General features: G+C 41.1%; 1 protein-coding gene across 1 annotated transcript in view; it reads right to left on the reverse strand.

Annotated features, from left to right (window-relative positions):
* UNC13A (unc-13 homolog A) overlaps positions 1 to 23,556 on the reverse strand; it is a 126,931-nt gene that overhangs the window by 46,835 nt on the left and 56,540 nt on the right. Inside the window, exons 14-22 of the mRNA XM_087952620.1 lie at positions 21,636 to 21,714; positions 16,806 to 16,877; positions 15,662 to 15,881; positions 12,685 to 12,912; positions 10,351 to 10,492; positions 8,501 to 8,670; positions 7,288 to 7,403; positions 5,645 to 5,808; positions 4,677 to 4,827 (exon numbers count right to left, since the gene is read on the reverse strand). Of these exons, the coding sequence (XP_087808746.1) occupies positions 4,677 to 4,827; positions 5,645 to 5,808; positions 7,288 to 7,403; positions 8,501 to 8,670; positions 10,351 to 10,492; positions 12,685 to 12,912; positions 15,662 to 15,881; positions 16,806 to 16,877; positions 21,636 to 21,714 (1,342 nt within the window). The remainder of the gene's footprint in view (positions 1 to 4,676; positions 4,828 to 5,644; positions 5,809 to 7,287; positions 7,404 to 8,500; positions 8,671 to 10,350; positions 10,493 to 12,684; positions 12,913 to 15,661; positions 15,882 to 16,805; positions 16,878 to 21,635; positions 21,715 to 23,556) is intronic.

The following is a 23,556-nucleotide window of genomic DNA, read 5'->3' on the forward strand; positions in this document are numbered from 1 at the left end:
TGCACAGTCAGCCAGATGTTCAGATGTTTGGCATTCTTGTCTATTTATTGAGTCCTTACCAAGAACCTGGGATAGTTTGACAATGCTACATATATTGTTGCAGGATGGAAGATTATTATTATTGTTGTTATTTCTAACTGCCTTTTTAAGGCAAAATTTTGGGAAGAAATTCAAATAAAAAGCATTTCAAAAGCATCTCAGAGTTTAATTTCTTTCATTGATTAAGAAATTGGCTGAGTTCAGCCTCTTAAATGAGTCTGTTCCTTGCTAGGCCTTGTGCTGGAAAATATGAACTACTAGCCAATATCAACAGAAACAGAGACATCTACAGAGGGGTCAAAAAAGTCAAGATGGCAGCCCTGCCCATGCAGCTGAAACCCAGCCCTGTTTTTACATGTATCACAACCGTCATCATCAATGCTTTTGAATTGCCTGCAGTGGACATCCTGACACACCAGTCAATCATTTCCCATGGTAGCATTTCAATGCCCTTGGGAAACTCTTCCTTGGATGAAATAATTAAGGAATTTTAAGGGAACCAAACTTGCTTTCAGAAAATCTGACATGATGTCTTTACTCCATATATGATTTTTTTTTTACTGTTGTAAAGGATGTCTTTTGTGAATAGTCATGCCTGTTACAATCTCCATGTAAAAATATACAGCTACCTTCCTAAAGTCTCCTAACTAGTCCCCTCTACTTGCTTCACAGCTCTCCCAAACTCCCTCTCCCCCCACCCCAACCTTATCCCAACCTGGTTGCTGCAATCATGCATTTCTGGCTCTCCCCTTCCAGGATGTTGTTCCCACCCCCTCCAGCCCCCTCCTTCCCTCCCTTCCTCCGTCCTCCCCTTCCCCTGTCCTGCCTCTTCCTCTAGCCCTAAGGCACAAGAGACAACGAGAAGCAATCCTTGCAAAAAAAAGAGCACAGATGCGCATCCGGCAAACATAGGCTCCGTAGCACGCCTTAGCACCGGCCACGGCACACAGAGGGTTAAAGCGACACAGTCTGGTTTTTTGGGGGGAAGGGAAACACCCAAATTTTAGGCTCTCTGAGAGGAAAAAAAGAAGAAAGAAACAAGATTTGTACACAACCTAACATTTGCTTTATCAAAACAATACAACTTTTTGCAGCGGTGACTCAAGACACATAAACTGAAAGAGGCCCACACAGACCTTAACCAGAGGACGAAACTGACTATGTAAAGAAGCACATCCAGAGGCTTGTTAAGACATATCTCTGTCACGATGAAAAGAGAGGTTGAGTTCCCTTTCTCCCCACCCCATCCGAAAATGTGTGAACTTTGTTCTTTGGGCCGATTAGTCCATAATAGTTTCAAGTTCGGTGATGGAAAGTCTTGATTTAGAGCAGGACTCTCCAAACTTGGCAACTTGAAGACTTTAACTTCCAGAATTCCCCAGCCAGCGTGGCTAGCTGAGGAATTTTGTTAGTTGAAACCCTCAAGTCTTAAAGCTGCCAAATTTGGAGACTTCTGATTCAGGGAACAGGATGAAGTCAGACAAAGCCATGAAGTTAGACATCACTGGCTTCGAACGGTGTGTGAACAAGCCTCTGTTAGCTGACTTTTTAAAAGTGCACAAGAGAGAGAAGATGCATTTTAGAGACACTGTTAAGGTAAAAAACATAATGGCATTTGTTATCTGAAAGAGACCACAATTCAATGTCACTTCCCCCAGGGCAAACATGTAAGGACCTCACTGGATGAATCCACACACCCATACCCACACCCACACCAGAAACTACAAGTAGAGAGCCTAGTTGGGGCCTTAATCTTCTGAAACAGGACTTCGGATGCAGAGTGGAAATCTGCCTTTTGATGGAAAGTTTGCTCCCAGTTGCTCTGTTTTATAAGGTTTTCTAGTTTTCAGATTACAAAAGATATATTACATCAAAGCTAATTAAAGCATGATGCAGTGTATCTGTAATCAGAGAATACATGCTGGAGATGACATGGCTTCACCGGATAACTGATGCCTCTTCTCATTGGCAAATGCTTCCTGAGAGCTCAGCCAAAGAGATGCCTTTGCAAAGACTTGGGAGACATGAAGCACTTAAGCCTCATGACCCAATGGGTTAATAGAGAGGCGGCCATCTTGTCCAAGGCTCCAGCAGCCATTGTGTATGTGTTTGCATTGCTTTGCTCGCATTATGCAGTTGTGGGGCCATAGCGTTCCATTGAATGGGCTGTAAGCAAACTCAACAAGTAGAGCAAAGAGCTGAGTGGACCAGCTCCATCCTGTGCCTTCTAAACTAGCCTCCAGTCTGTAGTGGAAACTGCTCCCTTACCCACACTGAAGTGATATTCAGCAGCCATTCCATTTAGCTTCGAACCTTTTCACTGGGAAACTCCATTCCTACTCAATATTGGAACTTCTTTTTTGGACAAATCTTTGCTTTTCTATGAGGGACAGAAGAAAGCAAGGACAGGATCCCTCAAGGTTTAATTCTCTGGTCCATGACCCCGGAACATTTTCCTATACTTAACCAGGCCCTGGAGGCCCTTCATTTATTATGTGGCAATTTGCTAGTCTTTATAATACTTCCAGACATCACTGGAAGTTACCCACAGAAACTAGCCTATGGGGAGGTAAACTACAAGTACAGTATGGTTGCTCTGAGGGAAGTGATCTCCAAAATGGCCTTGCTTTTAAAACATTTTAATTTGGGGGGCTTGGCCGCATCTCTTTCAGACAACATCCTGTCACCATTTGAAAGCCTTCCTGGTTTAGTAGTTGATTTGTACATCTGTTTATATATATAAAGAGAAGGACTCTCAGGACTGTGCAGATCACCACTCTTAAAAAAACAACAGTAAAGTCTTCTGCATTCTTAACCCATCTCTCAAACCCTAAGTTTTCATTGTCGGAATACAAAGTACAAATGGTTCCGAACCCCTACTGTTAACCTCTAGAAGTTTCTTTCATATGATGCTTTTTTTCTTTCATCATGGAACACAAGGTGGCATGCAGAGAGATGTCTAGGCAATCTAACAACTGGCCCTCAGTGGAGTTCAGACATGCTTAGCTGCATATCCTGCTGGCTTAAGAGCTTTCCAAGGGAGATCAAAGGTTGATATAGGCCAGGACTCCTTCTTAGGGATCCATCCAGGTGTTTCTGGAAAGCTTAACACCTGGCTTTTTTACACTGGTTGTTATTTTGACTTTCCAGTCTATGTGTGTACAGGGCTATGAGAATAACCTCGAAGAAGAACAGCCAAGAACAGCCAAGGAAGAACAGCCAAGTGAGATAAGAGAAATCTGAATCCAGATATACTTAGGAATGGAAATGGAGAAAGTGCCCCAGAATTTACCCTCAAGACTATATTTAATTTATATGCCACCCATCTCACTGTCCAGGGTGACATGGGAGGTGTATAATTGCATTCTCGCTAGGATAAAGGTGGAGAGGGGGGCACATTCAGAGTTGCAAGAATCTGCTGGTGTAGCCCTATAATAAAGGTAGTTTTAGTTTTCATACTTTGTAGTCCAGGCCTGGTCTATCTTGAAGAGATAGACATCAATCTTGCAACTCTGAATAGTTCTTCCTCATTTTTCTCAAGGTTACTCTCAACCCATTACAATGCTATGCCCTGGAATATGCTGGTGGTCTTCCACCCACATACAGTAGTAACCAGGTCTGGCATGGTTAGTGTTTTGAGATCAGTGAAATTGGGCTATCTGTAGAAGAGATCCAAGTTCAGATTTTGTTCTGAATTCCCAAAGCTTCCTAATATTCAGTCACTCTGGTGACTTTACAGTCCAGCCTGCCTTTCAGGATTCCTATAGGGACAATATGGAAGAAGGAAGCATATGTACTACTTTTTGCTTCTTGGATAGTGGATTAAATAAATTGTTTAGAAAGAAAGGAAGGAGAGGAGAGAGAAGGGAAGGGGAGAGGAGAGGGGACAGGAGGAGAGGGGAGGGGAGAAGAGAGGAGAGAGGAGAAGAAGGGAAATGAGAGGGAGGGATAAAGAGGAGAGAGGAGAGGAGGGGAGGTTTAATGGAAATGGGAGGAGGGAGGGAGGGAGGGAGGAAGGAAGGAGGAAGGAGGGAGGGACGGAGGGAGGGAGGAAGGAAGGAAGGAAGGAAGGAAGGAAGGAAGGAAGGAAGGAAGGAAGGAAGGAAGGAAGGAAGGAAGGAAGGAAGGAATGCTGTCCTAATTATTTGGAAGTCTAGAACCATTAAACCAGGGAGCTTTGACCTGGTTTCAGGTTGTGACCACTGCTATGGGAGGGCTCTAGGAAAAAGGCACCACAGGATTGGTTAAATTTTTCCAGTAATCCCTGCCAATTGTTTTCACTATTAAACCCAACCCTGTTTGAGTTTGTTCTTGGTCACATTGAATCATAGTTTACCAACCTCTGTGTTGATTTATGTAGGTTGGGCAAACGTGTTCCCCCTTTCCATTGGAGTGGTATGTGCAGCGTAAATACCACCACCAACCCCTGGGACATCAAATGATTCCCTAGAAATCATTGGATAAGGCTGTGAGGATTTATCCCCCACAAAATTTCTTCTGGGGTTGAGTGAGTGGCTGCACACAAAGAATCAGGTGTCCTTTTTCGCCAGGCTACCCACTCTGTCATCATGCACCCCCCAGGAAAAAAGCAAAGAGTAAAAGTAAGAAATGAGTGTTCTACGCACCATCGGACTTACCCCGAAATTGGAAGCGGCAAAACGGTCAGAGGCAGAGACATTGGTGGAGGCAGTGGTATGTGCATAATAAGCATTAATGTTGGCCAATAAAGTACTCATTACAGCAGGCACCCCTGGGCACATGTATTTTGAGGAAAGGCAGGCAAAGTGCCTGCAGCATGAAACACAGAGAAAAAGGAAACTTCAGGTAGTTTCTAAACCAGAGGTAGGAACAGTTTGGGTTTGGTGGATCCATATGACATTTTAAGGAAATTTTGAGTTCACTGTTACACAATTTTGGTTCATGGTCACAAAATAATTATCACTGTGCATTTAGCCCTTTGAGGTAAGCCAGGTCAGGAAACAGATATCGCAAAGACTGCTGGAAGTATATCTTTATTGTTATAATATATAAAAACAGAATCTTGGAAACTGACCATGTTTTCCCTTTCCTCCCCATTATACCAGAGAATCAAGATGCAGTCAAGTTTCTTTCTAACGTACCTTACCAGTCCTGGACTTAATTTATATTTCATTAACTGTCACATTCTTTCTCCAAAATCACCTCTGTAGTTTTCTGCCCTTAATTTACAACCACTGCTAGTGTTGCTGTCTTTACATCTTTCTATTGTCTCTCTACTCACACTTTTGATCTGCAAGATCCCTGTAGAACAAGGATGGGCAACTATGGCGCCTTTACGACCTGCGGACTTCAACTCCCAGAATTCCTGAGCCAGCATGGTTGAAGTCCACAGGTGGTAAAGGTACCATAGTTGCTCAGCCCTGCTGTAGAAGGCCATCCAGCTAAACTGCAACCTGAGACTCTTTAATGAATAACTCTACATGTTTGGTCACCGTGTCCAAGTAATAATTCTCTATTCTTTATCGACATTTTTTTAAACAAGAAGGCCTACCTTTGAATCTCTGGAATTTAGATGTTCTGAGATCCAAGATAAATATACAGTCTGTCCTGAATTACAGATACTCACGTCATAGCCTGATAGATGGACTCCACTCCGTATCTCATAGCAAACTCATCCACAATCTCCTGGGCAGTTTCGTCAAAATATACTTTCCAAGCATCGTCCCCTTTTGCATCTGGGATTTTGACGACACCGTTGTTTTGGATGTCCGTCACAAAATGGAATAGGTTCTAAAAGCCATTTAGAGAAGGAATAAAATTAAATCAGAAGACTCCCATGACTGAGGAGGTCGAGAAAGGAGAGTGGTCCATATCGAAGTCAACAGAATGTTGCTATGGTTATTTTTTTTTGTTCAGGTTTTTTTATTAGTTTATCAAAATATTAAATACAAAGAAAAATGAAAATGAAGGGAAAGTAGGGAAGGAAAAAGAGAAGAGGAAAAACTGTAGAATAAAAGAGGGAAAAGAAAGAAAAGCATTGATGTCCAACTCTTTTTAGCACAGTAGGATAATAACATATAGCCTCATTTTTTTTTACTTTTGTGTAATACTGTAATACATAGTAGCCACTTCTATAACAACAAACCTATCTAACCAGCAAAACCCAAAGTCAAAATTTCATTTTCTTCCCCACCTCAAGAACGTAGTCCATAATTGGTTTCCAAGTGGAAACAAACTTCGCTGTATTCTTTTATTTGATTGGGGTAGTCAATTTAGCCATCTCGGCTAATTTCATCAGTTTTTCCAGCCAGTCTGTCATCCATTGTGGGAAGTATTAAAGTATTAACTTTAACTAATGTTGATATTATCTTGAGAAAAGCTCAGCAAAACCATTGTGCTTAGATAGACACAATATCCATAAGTAGATCTACTTTCCTTAGGAACAGAAATCATGTTTTATGGAATGAGATGGTTTTTTTTTAAAGCAAACACTCTTTGGCAACTACTTAAAGTGGAATGGCTTGCCCTCAGAAGTTATGGTTGGTCCATCATTGGAAATTTTTAAGAAAAGATTGGACAGCCATTTGTCTAGAGTAGTATAAGGTCTCCTGCTTGACCAGGGGGGTGGACTAGAACAGAGCCCCCCCATGCCCAGGCTGTGGCCCACTATTGAGCTGTGGCCCGTTCAGAACCGGTTCATGCAAGTGGTGGGTGAGCACGTGTATGCACACAACTATACTTATGTTAGTAGCGGACATTGCATTGGTAATCCCAATTGTGTGAGCAGTGGGTGCATCTCACAAATGGAGCTGTGTGCCCACCTACCCCTCACACAGAACCATCCCTTTCCCCCACACACACAAGGCCAACAAGCTGGAAAGGTTGGGGACTACTGGACTAGAAGACCTCCAAGGTCCTTCTAACTCCATATTTTTTTTCTAACAGCCTTCCTGTGGTCCTCTGAGGATTCTGCAATTGCTTGCTTGCTTGCTTGCTTGCTTGCTTGCTTGCTTGCTTGCTTGCTTCATTCATTCATTCATTCATTCATTCATTCATTTTCTATAGGTGCCCATTTCAGTCCAGTTGACTCTTACATTATGGTCTCATGAACCTTTGTCACTCTGGGAACCAACCATTACACTTCTGCCCAGTTCTATAACAGGATGAGATGGCTCCCTGCACTTCCCAGTATATTTGTATTTAGGGCTGGGACCCGTGCATCATACCACAAAAAGCAACCTCTGAATTGCTGTGTGCCTTTTTACTTACTTCATGAAGGCAGGTGTACTGCACATGGTAAGGTGCCACTTTCTCCTCTCCTTTGATCTCCACACTAATGTGCAATCGGATAGCTCCAGATACAGCTGACTTATCTGTTCGCTTGTCTGAAACAAGTCCAGGATGGGGAGAGAAGATTGGTGTTACAGCTATTTGCAGGATTGATGAGGGAAAGGGGATTTTTCTTTTAATGAGGTCTGTACAAAAATCCCAGAATAAGCAAGAATATAAAGTGAATCCAGATAGTTAAGACAATACAGTCTGATGCCTCTAAAAGGCCTATAAAAGTAGGAATACCAGCAATAGTCCCATCTCCCCTTTGTAGATTTTAGGAGCAGTTAAATTGTTTCAAGCATTTATCCTGACTTACTTTAGTTCCATCTTTTCTCAAAGCAAATGATTCACTGCAATATTCTTCAGAGTAAATTGTCAATTTTCTTACTGATCTTCTAGAGCAGGGGTCACCAATCTTTTGGACCTCAGGGATCACCAAACTCATAATTTTAAATCCCGTGGACCACTAATATGAATTTTCACTGACAGTGGCTTGCTGATGTTGGTGGGAAAGTCAGTCCCATATTCCAGAGCTGCAGTAGTCACAAGATTGGCCCTTTGGTCATCCCAGAGCAGCTCCAGGATGACCAAAGGGCTAGTCCTGTGACTACTGCAGCTCTGGAATATGGGACCGACTTTCCCACCAACATCAACAAGCCACCCCAGGGCGGATTTCCCTCCCCTGCTATTGGCATTACCTTCTACTGTGTTTCTTAGAAAATAAGGCAGGGCCTTATTTTCTTTTGACCCTTGAAAAAATGGCTAGGCCGGCTTTTCGAGGGGTGTCCTACTTTTTTTCACACACGCCTTGCCTGACTCCCAGGCCACTTCTTTCATGGCCAAAATGAGTCTCTGCGGACCACTAAAATTTTCTCCCGGTTGGCAACCACTGTTCTAGAGCTGATAGTGTGTGTGGGTTTAACTTCAAGCCTGGTTTCCTTGAGCTTTGTATCTCGGAAGTCAATGGCCTGCTACCAGATCTAGATTTTATATGTCAGACTGAACATATTACAAGTATTGAGACAATGAATAAATCCAGGATCTTTTCTGAAGAAGTGATCTCCTTCTTAGGACTTATGGATGCTCATGACTCATTGAGATGGAAGGCTGCCCATAAATATGTCCCTGTTGAAGCTGGATGACTGCTTACCCAGATTGTACCAGACATCCATTTCTCCACTCAGTGTCCGCACTTCAATGATTGTCTGACCCAGGAAGTCATCAGATTCCCTCTTGAAGCGCTGTTTTACCCTAGACTTGATGTCATCATCTTCATCCCAAACCCGAACCTTAATTCGATCGGAGGAGTTATGACACTCACTGGTCGTGGAGGAAATTGGGAAAATAGGTGAAGTAATAAATAAAAGCTGTCACTATGAGAGGAGATATAGTTACTAAGGGAAAGGCAAGTCATTCAGGGACTCCTAGAACCTACAGGAGACCTTGTAATTACTAAGCCAATTACACATTTCCTTGCAAGATCTCTCTACCCTCAACATTAATTATATCCCTGCCTCTGTCCCTCCCTCCATTTATCTTCATTTCTAACTCTGCATATTTTAGTATTTTAATCAATGTTTCCTTTAATTAAAAATCCACTTATATTATGGAATTATGTACATTATGAACTTACATTATTCATTAATTTGCCAGGCAAATTATTAATTTCTAACTGTAAGTAGAATTTTTAAATAATTTTTAATTTTGGGGGAAACAGGCAGTAACTGAGGAGATCAACCAGCAGAGATGGAAAGGGTGGTCATCTACCTGCCATGCAAAAAATTCTACTACAATTATCAATTATTCCTGTACTCTGTGGGCAGTGGGCCTTGAACAAGCCTTCATTAAAGTAACTGGGAAAGGGGGAAAAAGATAAAATCCCAAATTGGGGGTAGAAGGGAAATCTTCCTTCAATCTTCTCCCTTGAGAAAATTCAGGAATGTTTCTCTGCCACAGATATATAAAGCAACATCTAAACCGAATGTCTTGATATACAGAAATGACTCTCTCCAATAACTGTTATTCCTAACTAAACATGTTTCAGTTCCAGAAATGAGGCTGCAATTCCACATTCTTGGAAAAACAGTTTTTTTTATTTCTGGGAGCCAAAGAAATCTCAAAGAAATAGGAGCCTGATCCTACCTACTTCTAAGTAATCTGGATATTTGGTGCCTGCAGGCTACAATAAATATATTTGAAGTGTGGAAGAATGAAGGCCATAATAGCGGTTAGCTTGTAATTTCTGTTTCCTGCTTCAAAATCATGGGTCATGTTTTGTGGTTAGGAAGGGGACAAGAAAGATTTTGAAGTTTATCCCTTAGCTCCAAGAATATAGTAAAAGGTTTATCTTGGAAATGTAGAAGTAATTTTTCGGTGTCCACCTTGCGGGGTAAATCAGACAGGAATCACAACCAGATAAGCTAACTTTACTTTATTGTGTCTATGGAGATTCTCAATTATCCAGGTCATGGTTGTCCCAAAGGTGCTTTTTTCCAAAAGGCAACTGGACTTTCTTGGTTTTTTTCCTTTGACAACAGTTTGCTTCTCATTCAAGAAGCTTCTTCAGTTCTAACTGACTGGTGGGAAATTGAGTTTATTGTAAAGCTACATTGACAGGATCTTACAAGCCTGAAAAGACAATCCTTCCCACATGTTCTTTCATCCGAAGAAACTAGGGGTGGGTTCTAGCTTTTTCCTCCACCCACTATCCAGTTGTGGGCTATGCTCTCTCTTATCTGACCATTCCCTTGGCAGTGTCTCTTCCCCGTCTCTCAAAGTCTTTCCAACATACCATTACATCAGAACAATGTTTGGAATGGAAAGTAGAACATTGCCGAACATCTTGTACCTCTTTAGGCACATTCTGGTGCTGCTAAAGGATATCAGATCCAACTAATGCAGGCTCTTAGCCTGCTGGTGTGAATCTGTGTGTCAGTTAAGGAGGCACTGTAGCATTCCCACCCAAACGCCTTAGAGACAAATGCTTTATGATTCACTTACAAATGGAAGTTTTCCTCCCAGACGGGGTTCAAATTTCCATAAATGGTTTTTGTTCTCTTTTTGGTCTTTCCAACCTGGACGGTTACATAGGGGTCACTGGAGCCTGTTTTATCCTTCGCCTGGAGGCCTTGTGCACAAACAACTACAAATACATAAGCCACACACAAGTACCATGTTGATTCGGCGGAAGGATACCAGAATACCCCCCAAAAAAAACAACAACAACAAAAGCAACACATGAACAAAGAAAACAAATGAAAAAAATTAGGGTTAGATAATAGGCATAATAAGAGTTTAACATTTTTTTCTAGGTTGATTATAATAAAAACAATGCATTTGTCCATTTGTATGTGCATTTTAAAAAAATGTATGCCTTCAAATCCAGCTAATTGCTTAAACCAGTCATGTGACCACATGACATGGACTACATTTCCCAGGATGCCTTATTCTACATTTACCATGATGCATTCCCTTAAGGGGACAGCTCCCAATTCCTAACTAACTATCCCAATTCCCAATTAACTATAAACCAGTGATCCCCAACCTTTTTGACGCCGCGGCCCGGTACCGGCATCAGCTGGCGCTGCCGCGCCGGTGCCGGCATTAGCTGGGCGCCACCATCTTTTTGATGAAAAAGTGCTTCCGGTGACCTCACGGAAGCACGTTTCATCAAAAAGATGGCGGCGCTAGCGCTCGTGAGCTTTTCCGGGTAGAAATGGCTTTCTACCCGGAAAAGCTCACGAGCGCTAACGCCGCCATCTTTTTGATGAAACGTGCTTCCGGTGAGCTTTCTACCCGAAAAGCTCACCGGAAGCACTTTTCATGAAAAAAGATGGCGGCGCCCAGCAAGCCAGCGGCCCAGTAGGAGTTGTTCCGCGGACCGGTACCGGTCCACGGACCGGTGGTTGGGGACCCCTGCTATAAACTGTCTGGATAGCACAATGTCTATCCTAAAGTCCTTGGCTGGTTTCATGCCCAAAGTGGAACTAGAACTCACAGTCTCCTGGTTTCTAGCCTTCAGCCTTAACTACACTGGCTCTTATATGAAAGATGGCTAGCCCTAATTTTTGGTTTGATTCACACGCTATCTTTCAGATTAAACTGAGTACCAAAAACTTCAGGTGGCTGAAGCATTATTGAATATTCTCTAAAAATCACAGATCTCTTCGATCCCAAAATGTCAGCAGGGAAAAACAGTTTTATATGCTTTTATGTCTCTCCTCAACCTGGACCAAAATAAATTAAACATGGATGCAGGGGTGAGATTCTACTGGTTCGGAATGGTTCGGGCAAACCGGATGTTAAATTTGCTTCTGGTTCGCTGAACCGGTATTTGAACCAATTGGCTGGCCATGGCCACCCAGCCCACCCCTCTCAGGAGTCTCCATGAGGCCCATTTTCGATGCAGGTAAGTGCAGGGTCTGCTTGGAGGCTCTGGGAGGGGGAAAAACAGGTCTTCCGGAAGTCCGGAAATGGGCCTGTTTCCAGCTTCCAGAGGGCCTCCAGAGCCCGGGGGAAGGCCGTTTTCACCCTCCCAGAGGCCTGAGGAAAGCCTCTGGACCCTTGGGAAGGCGAAAAATGGCCAAACCGGAAGTACCGGTAGGCCACGCCCAACATGGCCACATCCACCCAGCAACTGAGCAGCAAACCGGTTGCTGGGATTTTTGAATCCCACCCCTGCATGGATGTCTCCACAGTCCATAATTGTCTCCAGAGACGGAGAGACATTTGCTCAAATTGATCTTAAGCCTACAAATTATCTAAAGGACAATTGTCCTTTAACCTTCTCCTTTTTTATTTGACTCATTTTTTTGGCATTTTGTAATACACTTTAATGAATACCCAACAAAAAGCATACAAAAAAAGTCCATGGGGAAGAAAGAAAGTGCTCGCTTAAATTCAAATACTAGTGGGGGTAGTATAAAAGACAAAGTTACTTGTGTAGATGAATGCATTAGAAGTGCATCAAATAATGTTTAGAAAATAACACATTAGAAGGCATGCACTTCAAAAACGGAAGAAAATAAACAGAACATCATATGGATGTGGAAATAGGGGCAAAAAAAAAAAAAGGTTGGAAGAATGAGAATCAGAGTAAAACAAAAACTTAACAGATTGGTCTGTTCTTACATGTACGCCTGCACAGAAGAAATCCAAAATTCATATATGTGGGTATGTGCATAATTTTTTTGTCATGTTTATGTAGTGTATATTGGAGGTGGTGACCCTTTGAGAACTGTATGCAACAAAATTTTATTTTAATGTATGCCGATGAGTGTACATTTAAAGTGATAATAAAGTTATTCTAAGTTCGGAAAGTTATCAGCATGGTACCTGTGATGCTAATCTTGGCCGACCATTTTGAAGTACCATCCAGAACACTCTGCTTGACTGCCTTCATCTGCTGGGTGTGGGTGGTCTTGGAGACCGCAAAGATCTCCTGAATCAACTCGAAGATTTCTGGTTTATTCCGCTCCCGGATCTTCATACGGTCTTTCAGCACCATAATAATATTCTGCGTGCGATCTTCTGCCCCATGTTTAGAACTCTTCTCTGCTGCCCCTGTGCACCAGAAGAAATATAGTATTGATAATCTCACATGCAATGTTCGTGGTTACTGTCATTATTGTTATCTCTGTTGATAACAGCACTAGGCAAACTGTAAGACTCTAGACCAGGTGTGTCAAACTCAATTTCATTGAGGGCCACATCAAGAGGTTGTGTTTGACCTCAGGGGGCCAGGGTGGGCATGGCCAGTTTGACGTCACTCATGTCAGGGGGCATCTGTGGTGACCGAGCGCTCTGCCAGTGAAAACAGGCCCCCGAGCTCAGTCTTTGGCTGCGATGGCCTCCTGCAACCCTCTGCCAGCAAAAACGGAGCTCAGGAGGGCCCCCCTCATGCTCCATTTTTGCTGGCAGAGAGCTGCAGGAGGCCATCACGGCCAAAACAGAGCCACACGTGGCCCTCCCAAGATCCATTTTTGCCGGCAGAGAGTTGCAGGAGGCCATCGTGGCCAAAAATGGAGCCGCCCCCCCCTGCTCCATTTTTGCTGATACTGCCCAAAGGCCTTGAGTTTAATACCTCTGCTCTAGATATTCCTACAAATGAACTGTACTCCAAGAATTTCTCACTACTGGCCCTGCTTGCTAGGAGTTGAAGTTCTGAGTATCGGAAATGTCATCGGTTGTCTATCTGTATTTGAGGAATTCCATTTGTTTGATTTGTTTTGATAATGAATTGTATCATTTAACAGGAGGGAAAATAAATAACTGCATGCAGCCAGTAAACAACTATGTAATGCATTTATTTGATTTTAATTTGAAGATTTAATTTGAAGATTCCGACTCTATTAGTGCTTCACATACAACTCTGCCTTCTCCTTCCTTATGGTGATTGTTATATGCCATCAAATTGGTGTTGCCTTTTAGTGACTACATAGGTAGACTTTCTCCATGATGATCTGCCTCTAACCTGGTTCTTCAGGTCTTCCAATAATACATCCATCACCATTGTAACCATGTCTGTCTAGATTGCTACTGATTATCCTTGTCCTTTTCCTTTCACATTTTCCAATATTCAAACCTTATCTAGAGAGCTGGATATTTACATACTATATGTTCGAAGTAGAATAAATTGAGCTTGGGCAGTGAGAACTATGGGTCAATTTGTTTGCTATAATCCATTGTTTATTTCCTTGACTTTCCTCTGTATTCTCAGAAGTTTCCCCCACAACATCAAAGCATCAATACCAATACCCTTTCTATCATGTTTCCTCAAAGTCCAACTTTCGTTTCTCTGTTGTGTCAAGTGAATACCATTATCTGTCCTATTCTGACCTTTGTAGGTATAGACATATTGGACCGTCTGAATACCTCTTCCAAGTCAGTCATGGCATATTGCTTACTCCTTGTTCTTTTACTCTTGATGGTTGATCCTAAGACTTGGGAGCTCTCTATGTCTTCAATATCTTCACTATTAGTACTAAGGCTGGTTGGTGTGTCTATTGTCATTAACTTGGCTTTCTTTATATTTTAGTCCCATCTTTTCATTGGGTTCCTTGACTTTTATTACTAGAGTTTACGGATCCTTTGCATTTTTGATACAAAATATTACCATCAGCTGCTTTCAAATTGTGGGGCTGGAGAAGACTCTTGAGAGTCCCTTGGACTGCAAGGAGATCAAATCAGTCAGTCCTAAAGGAATCCTGACTGTTCTTTGGAAGGAGAAATACTGAAGCTGAAGCTCAGACACTAAATGAGAAGAGAGAACTCATTGGAAAATACCCTGATATTGGGAAAGACTAAAGGCAAAAGGAGAACAGGACGGCAGAGGATAAGATGGTTAGATAGTGTCATCAACACAATGAACATGAATTTGGGCAAACGCCAGGAGACAGGGGAGGAAGATGGAGTCTGGCACGGTTGAGCCATGGTGGCACAGTGGTTAGAATGCAGTACTGCAGGCTACTTCTGCTGACTGCCTGTTGCCAATAGTTCGGCAGTTCAAATCTCACTGGCTCAAGGTTGACTTAGCCTTCCATCTTTCTGAGGTGGGTAAAATGAGGACCCAGATTGTTGGGGAAAATAGCTGGCTCTGTAAACCACTCAGAGAGGGCTGTAAAGCACTGTGAAGCAGGGGTGGGATTCAATTTTTTAACAACAGGTTCTGTGGGCATGGCTTAGTTGGGGGGGCATGGCTTGGTGGTAATGTGACTGGCTGGGTGTGGCCAACTCAACATCACTCACATCGAGGCACGCATCTCCTCGCCTGGCCTCTCGTGACTGGGGATGCTGCAATAGTCGTAAGTGTGAAAAATGGTTATAAGTCACTTTTTTCAGTGCCATTGTAACTTTGAATAGTCACTCCACACAAGCAAAGTACCAGCAAAGGAGGGAAAAAAAATTCCAGAGACATTCCTGAGACAGGAAGTCTCGTCCTGCCAAGAATGTAATAAAGGTTAATGGAGAGGCAGTTTCTGTAAACAACACCAGAATGTTTCCTTCCTGCCTTCCTTACAGGATTAGGCCAGTAATTTCTTCTAACAACCAGTTCTCCGAACTGCTTAGAATGTTAACAACCGGTTCTAGCGAATAGGTGCAAACTGGTAGAATCCCACCCCTGCTGTGAAGCAGTTTAAGTGCTATTGCTATTGTCCATGGGACTGTAAAGAGTTGGGCAAGACTTAGTGACCTAACAACAACAATAAATTACCATCAGCATAGCATATGTTCCTGATATTCCCCTAATTTTGGTTTCAAACAACATCCTTCTCCTCCTGTCCCCAAAACCACCATGTAAGGGGATCCTCACTTTGCAAACAGTCGGCATTGAGCAGGTCTTGGCACTTTTCATGGCATTTCACTCCACACTCAGTACACCGCATTCCTTGGCGTGCAATGCCCCAGAGCAGGCCCTCACACTCGTAACAATAGGTGGGAGTGGTGGCAGTCCACACCTCAAAATTATGGGGGGTTGTGCAAGAGATGGGATAGATTAAGGCTTGGAGGGTCTTCTTGTAAACATGGTTTTTCTATGGAGAAAAAAAAATAGAGAGTATATAGGTTGGAACAAGAAAGGCAAATGACTTAGCTATCACTATTTCTTGTCAATAGTTGCTAAATATGATGGGCCTTTCCCTGCTTGCCCTGGCAACACCTTATTTTGCTCCTTGTCCCTAGGGTGTTGTCTTCCTCTTGTCTTCAGCCCATGAATGAGGCAGCCTTCATTCATCCTTAGAAGTTTTGGTGTGAAAGTAACATTTACTCCCTTTTTTTTTGACTGTCCAAGAGCACTTCAAGATTTGGCTATATCACTTTTATATTTTCAACTCAACAGTGGGGAGCAGACCAATATTCTAGCAAGAGCCTTCTGTTACAACTATACTTCCTTGACACATATTCTATGATCAGAAAAAAAAAACTAGGTAACATTTTTTTCTCTTAAGGTCAGGTTTCTCTCAGGCTAATCTTTTGGGGACCACTTGCTAACAGAGGGCAGAGCACTATATACACCACAGGGGTCACAACTGGCTGACATCCCTCCTCTTGCTTTCTGACACTCTCTTTCCCCACTTCTTGAGATTTCCTTTACATTTCCTGTCCCAAAGTGGCAGCTGCTTCATGTCCTTCCCTAGTTCTGTTTGACTTCAATAGATCATTGTGCTTTCTTTGTGGAATGATCCATATGATGAAAACACAATGTTGTCTGGAATTGAAGCAAGACCCCTCCTTATTATAACTTAGGAGGGGTCTAATATGTATTCACCCAGGACTTTTAATGTTGAGCTGTTTTGCATTACAGGTTTAATGTTTATTGTTTGGTGTTTTATATTTCTTGTTTCTAACACAATTTTATTATACTTCTATAAGCCAACCAGAGCTGTTAAGCAAACATCCAGGATATCCATTTCCTAAATGTTCTAAGTAAATAATTAAAAGGCAGTTGGGATACTTACTAGCTCTTCATTGTTTAAAGTGCTTGATGCAAGTGCTGATGTAATACCAGCTTTCCTGGACTGGACTAAGGACTGTGGGAAGAAACATAAAGAATAATTAAATCAAAGTAATAAAGACTGTACACATTCTTTTTCAGGAATGATCCAGATGTGTCTTCATAGTTGCTATTCACTTTAGAGGCAAATAAAATGTTTGTAAACAAAAGCCTATATTTTGTATTTAAAAAATGCCTTAGGGGTCAAAATTCATAATGAATTTTGAATCCAGACTAGCAAACTAAAAGAATCCAAGCTAGGAGTCATCCCTAAATTTTAGCAGGTGAACTGAGAATGCATTTACAAATAATAAATATTAAAAAAGGAATACTCACCATAGCCTATAAAGTATTGGAGGATGAAAAAGCACAAGAAGAGAGGAAGAAAGTTAATATGATGCAAAAAAATAATAATCAGACTTTCTTCCAGATCTTCCCTATGATAAGCAAAATGGCACAAGATCCTTTAAAGATTTGGAGGACTCCTAATTCTTTTCCTATATCAGAGATAGGGGACCAATAGTTCTGGTTCATGTGTCCAGGGAATTCCTAATGGTTTATCTCTCAAAGGCTTCAGGTGCCTTGAAATGGTGTGACTTGGAATTCAAAAACAGTCTTAAATCCACACGTTTCCATTTCAATCCAATATCTATTGAAATCCACTTTCTCTAATCTTGGGTTCTCCAGATGTTCTGAGACTTCAGACGTTTCAACACGTTTGAAAGTCATAATGTTGAAAAGAACCCTATGAGTTTTTACTTGGGTTTAGACTTCATGTTCACATTCCCACTTAATCCCACCCCACCTTCTCCACTCACCAACATCAGCACACTTTTACTGTGTCCTTTAGTGACTTGATGGCAAATCAATTCCTACAAACTCATCAAATTCCCAGAGGATAAATAAATAATTGCCTATTATGCCATACTACATTTCTTCATGTCAAAAATATACTGTCTGTAATACGTAAGTCTATCTATAATCCATTGGCTGTTCAAAGTGCTGTTCCAACCCACACACCAAGGTTTGGTACTTGTAAATAAGACACTGGCTTCAGCATCCCCCCTCCCTCTATTGCAAAAGACACAAAATAAGCTGCATTATCAAAGAGTAGGAGCAGAAGCCCAGGCAGAAGACAGACAAAGGAAGGACAATAAAATCCAGATGTTGCAAGCAGGAAGTTAGTAAGATACAGGCAAGCAAAGGTGCAGGGGTGAAGGGAATCAAACCTGTAGGTGATGGTGATTTATGTCATACCAGAACTTAGCTTTCAAGGATTCCTAAACTTTTAAGTTAAAACCTACATGAAATTAATTTAATTTTTTATATGCTTTTTCTATAAAACTATAATTCCTGAATTATAGTGACTTGTGAAGCATCCCATCTAGGCTTTCTAGTATCTTTTAGAGGCCTCAGATAATAGGTCTTGGGAACTGTAGTTCTGCTTAGGACTTAGAATTAGGAATTTTATCAGGCTTTCTGTTTATACTTAGATATTCCTCCAAGGTTCCTTGATGACATTTGATCACTCTGATCATTCTCCAACTAAGAAGCTTTGGGATCTGAAGAACTTTGGAGCTCTTCACAATCACACATATACATTTAGTATAAATATAAAGCAATAATTTCCAGCAAAACTCAAGGAAGTTCCTCAAGGAAACATTAGGAAGCCCTGGATGTCACAGACCGACATCCCAAGGACTTTTTTCAGCGAATTGATCACTCTAATAATATTTTTTGTCAACTTCTTGATGAGAACTTTCAGGATTTGCAAATTTTGAATGCTTTGTGACATAGAAATTTTAATATACTGTACACAAGTCTGTAGTCCCCAGAATTTCTTGAGTGCAGAAGTTAGCAAAGGGTAGCAACTAGGCAGAAAGATTTTAGGTATGGCATTCAATACAAATTGCTTGTTTACACATCTTAGAATTGTGTGATCTCACAAAGCTTCCTGCAAGGGACCACCACAATTGAACTTTCAAGGAAGAAAGTGAGAATGATATTAGGAAATCTCTAGGCACATTTTGTGATCTCCAACTATTCTTAGGTGTCTTTGTTAGAGTTGGGTTAGTTTGTACTGTGTATATATAATATCAAATATTATCCATCGAGTGCCCTTCAGATATTTTGGACCACAATTCAGATCATCCTTGCCTGGGCATGATAAGAATTGTAGTCCAAACAGTTGGGGGATTCACACAATGAAAGTTGACCTGAGTTTCTTGTAGTTCTCCAGGCTGAAACTCAAAAATTGCTCAACACTGTCCCACAAGGCAAGCTATGTCACTGCAGTTTCTCTATTCAGAATTAACTACCTCCAGCCTGGTTGCTGGTTTCTCTTGAGCAATGAGATTTTTATCTGAGCTTTAGAAGAGAATAACAGAATTGGAAGGGACCTTGGAGATCTTCCAGTCCAACCCTCTGCCTAGGCAGGAAACCCTACATCATTACAGACAAGTGGTTATTCAATTTCTCCTTAAAAACTTCCAGCTTTGTTGTTTTTGGTTTTCTGAATATGCTCTTTCTCTAGCTACTGAGTATAGCACACGGTATCACATGGGCAGAGGACACTATTATCATCTCGTCCTTCTGGAGAAGCTGGGGACCTAATCCAGTTCATTTAAGTACCACTGAAGCGTGGTTACTTTTGGCTAACAAATATGTCTTCCCAATATTCTCTACTCTAAAATTTTAGTTCACCAGTCCTGCCAAGACAGTTTACCTGAAGAATCTCCTTCAAAGGTAAGTTCTCACTGAACTATGCCTTCTCCAAAAGGCTGATGGTAAGGGAATCTGTCAATAAGGGAAGCATACAAGGAAAAGTGCAAAAAATGTGGTGAGTCAAAAACATGTTGAAGGGTAGGCCTCACACAACAGGAAGGGTTGTATCTTGGGAATAGTGAGGTTTGGGAGTGTGGTGTTAGGAGAAGGAGACAAAATTGGAAAATTAAAATGCAGGAAAACATTCAGTGTTCCATGTTGGAGAAGGATTTTGTATAGCATTTGTTAAATCAGGCATTTGCAACTAGTTGTTATTGGGATCCTGGGTTCAGGGGAAAAGTAATCCTGGGTGGGGGTTTCTCCCTTTCACCTCGTTCTCACCAGATCGCTGATCACTAGCGGAAGAGATTTACGTCCAGCCTTAATGTCGGGCATGCTGTTAATGCAGCGCAGAAACTTTACTGCAGCTCCCCTGAGAGAGAATGCACCCACAACAGCATCAGCAAGCAGAAGATGGAAGAGAAACAAAACAAGCTTTATTAGCAAAGCGAAGCAGAGGCAACTGAATAAGAGGCGGCGCACGCTGGAGCCAGAGTAATGGAGAATGTGATCTTTCCTTCCCTGCCAATCCTGTTTTCAGGTGTTGTTATGAGCTACATTTTAGGGCAGAAAGGGGATCAACATGAAACTTGTAGCAGCAATTATTATTTACTAGTTTTCTTCTAGGCCTTTGAATTTTAATGGAACTAAAAATTATTCTTTGTTATAATTTGAGAACTGGTGCAATGCAGTTGCTAGAGACACATTTCCACTGCAAGTTTGTAGAAGAGATCTCACTGTAACCAACTCACCATGGCCAACTTGCTGTGAGACAACTCACCGCTGGACAAGAATTACACTAATATCAAAGAAGTAGTGGAATAGAATCATTAAAGAAAGGAGGGACAAAATGAAATGTGAATAACAAAAATTAAAATATTTTAAAATTTATTTTTAATAATTAAATTGAATTGTTGAATTGTCCCGCAGTGAGTTGCCATGATGAGTTGGTTGCAATGAGTTGTCCCATTCCACCATAAGAGGCAGCATCTGGTTGATTTAATCTAATTGGGAAATTAAGTAGTGTTGAATCTAGTTAGTACTCGAATGGGAGACTTCAGAAAACCCAAGAGCCTTGATAGGAAGCCAAAAAAAAAAAAAAAAGCCAATACAATGTTTGTATTGCTGCAAAATGAATTATACAACTGTGCCTATGAAGCAGTCAATCTGGATTTGAAGATGTGAAGAAATCTCAATTTTAGCAAATTTAAAATATGTGGGCTTTAAGATACATTAATATCTATTAAATATCTGTTAATATTTATTTAATATCTGTTCAATAGCTATTAAATATATCCCTATGCTGGCTGGGGAATTCTGGGAGTCTCAATTCTGGGAGTTAGTCCACATATCATAATGTTGCCAAGGTTAAGAAACATTGTCTAATATTAAATTATTGTATTACAAATAGGATTTAGCCAAAGGCTATATTGCTGCTGCTAGATTCATTTTTGAAGCAGTGGGTGCCCTTGGGACTACAGTTTTACTAGTCCAAATACTTTCTTGATTCCAACTCAAAATCTCACAAAGGGCTTCAGAGAGCACCAGGCTTGGGATGGATGATACGGGTGTTTTTGCAAACGAATAAGTGCATCCATCTTTCTATATAAAGAAAGAAATCTTACCAATGTAGTCAACCCCTGTCTACCTTCCCATCATTCTCCTCTCTCAACATGGAAGGTGGGACACCAATGAAATCAAACAATCAGTCAAATGAGGCTATTTAAGACATTGAGAATTTGCACCAGGGCATTTGCCAATTCACTGCCTCAGCCAAAGATTACACCAGATCTCAAATTGCAAAATATTGAATTCAAGGACTTCAATCTATGCGGTCACATTCATCCTTCCATTAGCTGGCTCCAGAGACACATTTAGTGGAATTCCTGCTGTTCCAGAGCAGAGAAAGCCAGCAGCTGCTGGAGGGAGAGAGAGAGAGAAAAAAGAAAGATGTTAGAAGAAGAAACCTCACCAAATCGCTAACTAGGGGAATGGGTTTTCTTTTGCGAATGTCAGGCATACTATCAATTATGATCAACCCGCCACCAGGCCTGGAGAAGAGACAAAAACAGTCAGATCATACAAGAGGACAGGTGAAGGAAGGCTGGAGGAAATTTGAAACCAGGTTAGGATAGGGAAGCAGAGAAGGGAGAGGAAGGGGAGGCATCAAAAGATGAGGCAGTGGAAGTATTTGGATAGGAACATGCACAAGGCTGAGCATTGCCCTGGAGGTCTCTATGTTTATTCTGTTACTTGGAAGAGAATGGGGTGGGAGGAGAGAATTCTGATGTTGTCCCTTGCCCGATGACAGACTTCCTTATGGGAAAGTGGTAATACAATAGCTGATTTTAGAGACACTTAAACATAGAGGGCAACATCATTTTCCAAGGCCCCAACATCCCTTTCTTTTACATCATGGCTATGTCTTGTCAAACCAAAATTCAAAAGAGTACAAAACTTTGCACAACTTGTCAAAGACAGGAGAATTGTGCCCTTTTCCAATATAACTTTGGACGAACAAGGGTCCACAAATATTGAGCAGGAAGAATATGGGGAATCTCCATTCAAATACTTTTGTTCCAAAGCAGAAATCATGATGTCATCTTTCAGAGAAGTATTTTCCCATTTTGGAGGCCAGGTCTGGACTAGCACGTAGAAACTTCAATAGTCACGACAGTGAAAGCCACAGTTGAATAGATGTGAATCTATTCTTTCAAGAGGTATATATGTGCGTACATCTATGCACAGACTGTATTGATATCCCAAATAGAAAGCTTCTTATGATTTGAATTTTTGGGATTTTGTTTGAGGATGAGGGCTGTAAGGATCAACTCTGGGACATCAAATTGGACAAATTTTATCAGCAGGAATAGAAAGAGATTCCCCTCTCTCTCCATCTGTCAGAACATAAGAACAGCATGCTAATTAGACCAAGCACCAACGGCTATCTACATTCAAATAGTGGACAACAATCAGATACTTCTTGGGTGGTCCCAGCTTCTCTGGCTGAAATTTTCCCATTAAATGCAGCATTTCTTCATCTGGAAGTTTATGATTCAACAGGGTAATTATTTATGCATGATTTGGTCTAAGGACCTTTTGAAAACACCTTAAGTCAGAGGCTATTACTGGCTGTGATTGGTAGACCCTCAAATTATTGATGGATTATGTGAAAAAGGAACTATATTGTCTATTTATTATCAAATAAATTGACAGTATTGTTGGTCATGGGAGAAGGAAAAAAATATTTCTTTTCTATACCCTGAATAGTTTTATACATATTCACAATACTTCATGCCCAATTTAATCATATTCTTTTAATTAGAGTTTAATTTTTAATTTATTTTCAATGTTTAAAATGTACTTCTGTCTAAGTTGAAGGAACTAGGAAATTAAATTTTACTGCTCAGGATTTTAAACAATTACAGTTTTTTGAAATCTGTCTACGACTAATGAAATCCTGCCATTTTAAGTTCAAAAGAAAAATATAAAAGTCTTGCTAAATGTATAGCCATAAATCGTACTAAACGCTTTTGCATTTGTCAAATCCTGCCAAGAGCTAACTGTTATTGAGTGCCATCTGTTAGATCTAATGTAATCTTTAACTGCTGGATGTCCATTCTTGTAATACGTCCTGAGCATTACAGTAATGTCATCTATGAAATACTGTCAAATAAGGAGAACTGCATACTAGATCTGATTAAATGGAAACCATTCTAATACCCCATCTGTCAAAAACAATTGTTATGTTCTGCAAAATCGTTGCAGAGATTACATTTTACAGTTCTCTGCCATCTGAATGTGCAGATGAGACGTGGTTGCTGATGGCTTTTGGGGGGGAGGACATTCTTTTTCTCTTTAATAATACAAAAGATCTATTAATCCTTCTTGTC

Source organism: Notechis scutatus, chromosome 1 (assembly GCF_049901735.1).
Source record: "Notechis scutatus isolate UNSWTSFEM ecotype Mainland chromosome 1, rNotScu1.2, whole genome shotgun sequence".
Classification (NCBI taxonomy): domain Eukaryota; kingdom Metazoa; phylum Chordata; class Lepidosauria; order Squamata; family Elapidae; genus Notechis; species Notechis scutatus.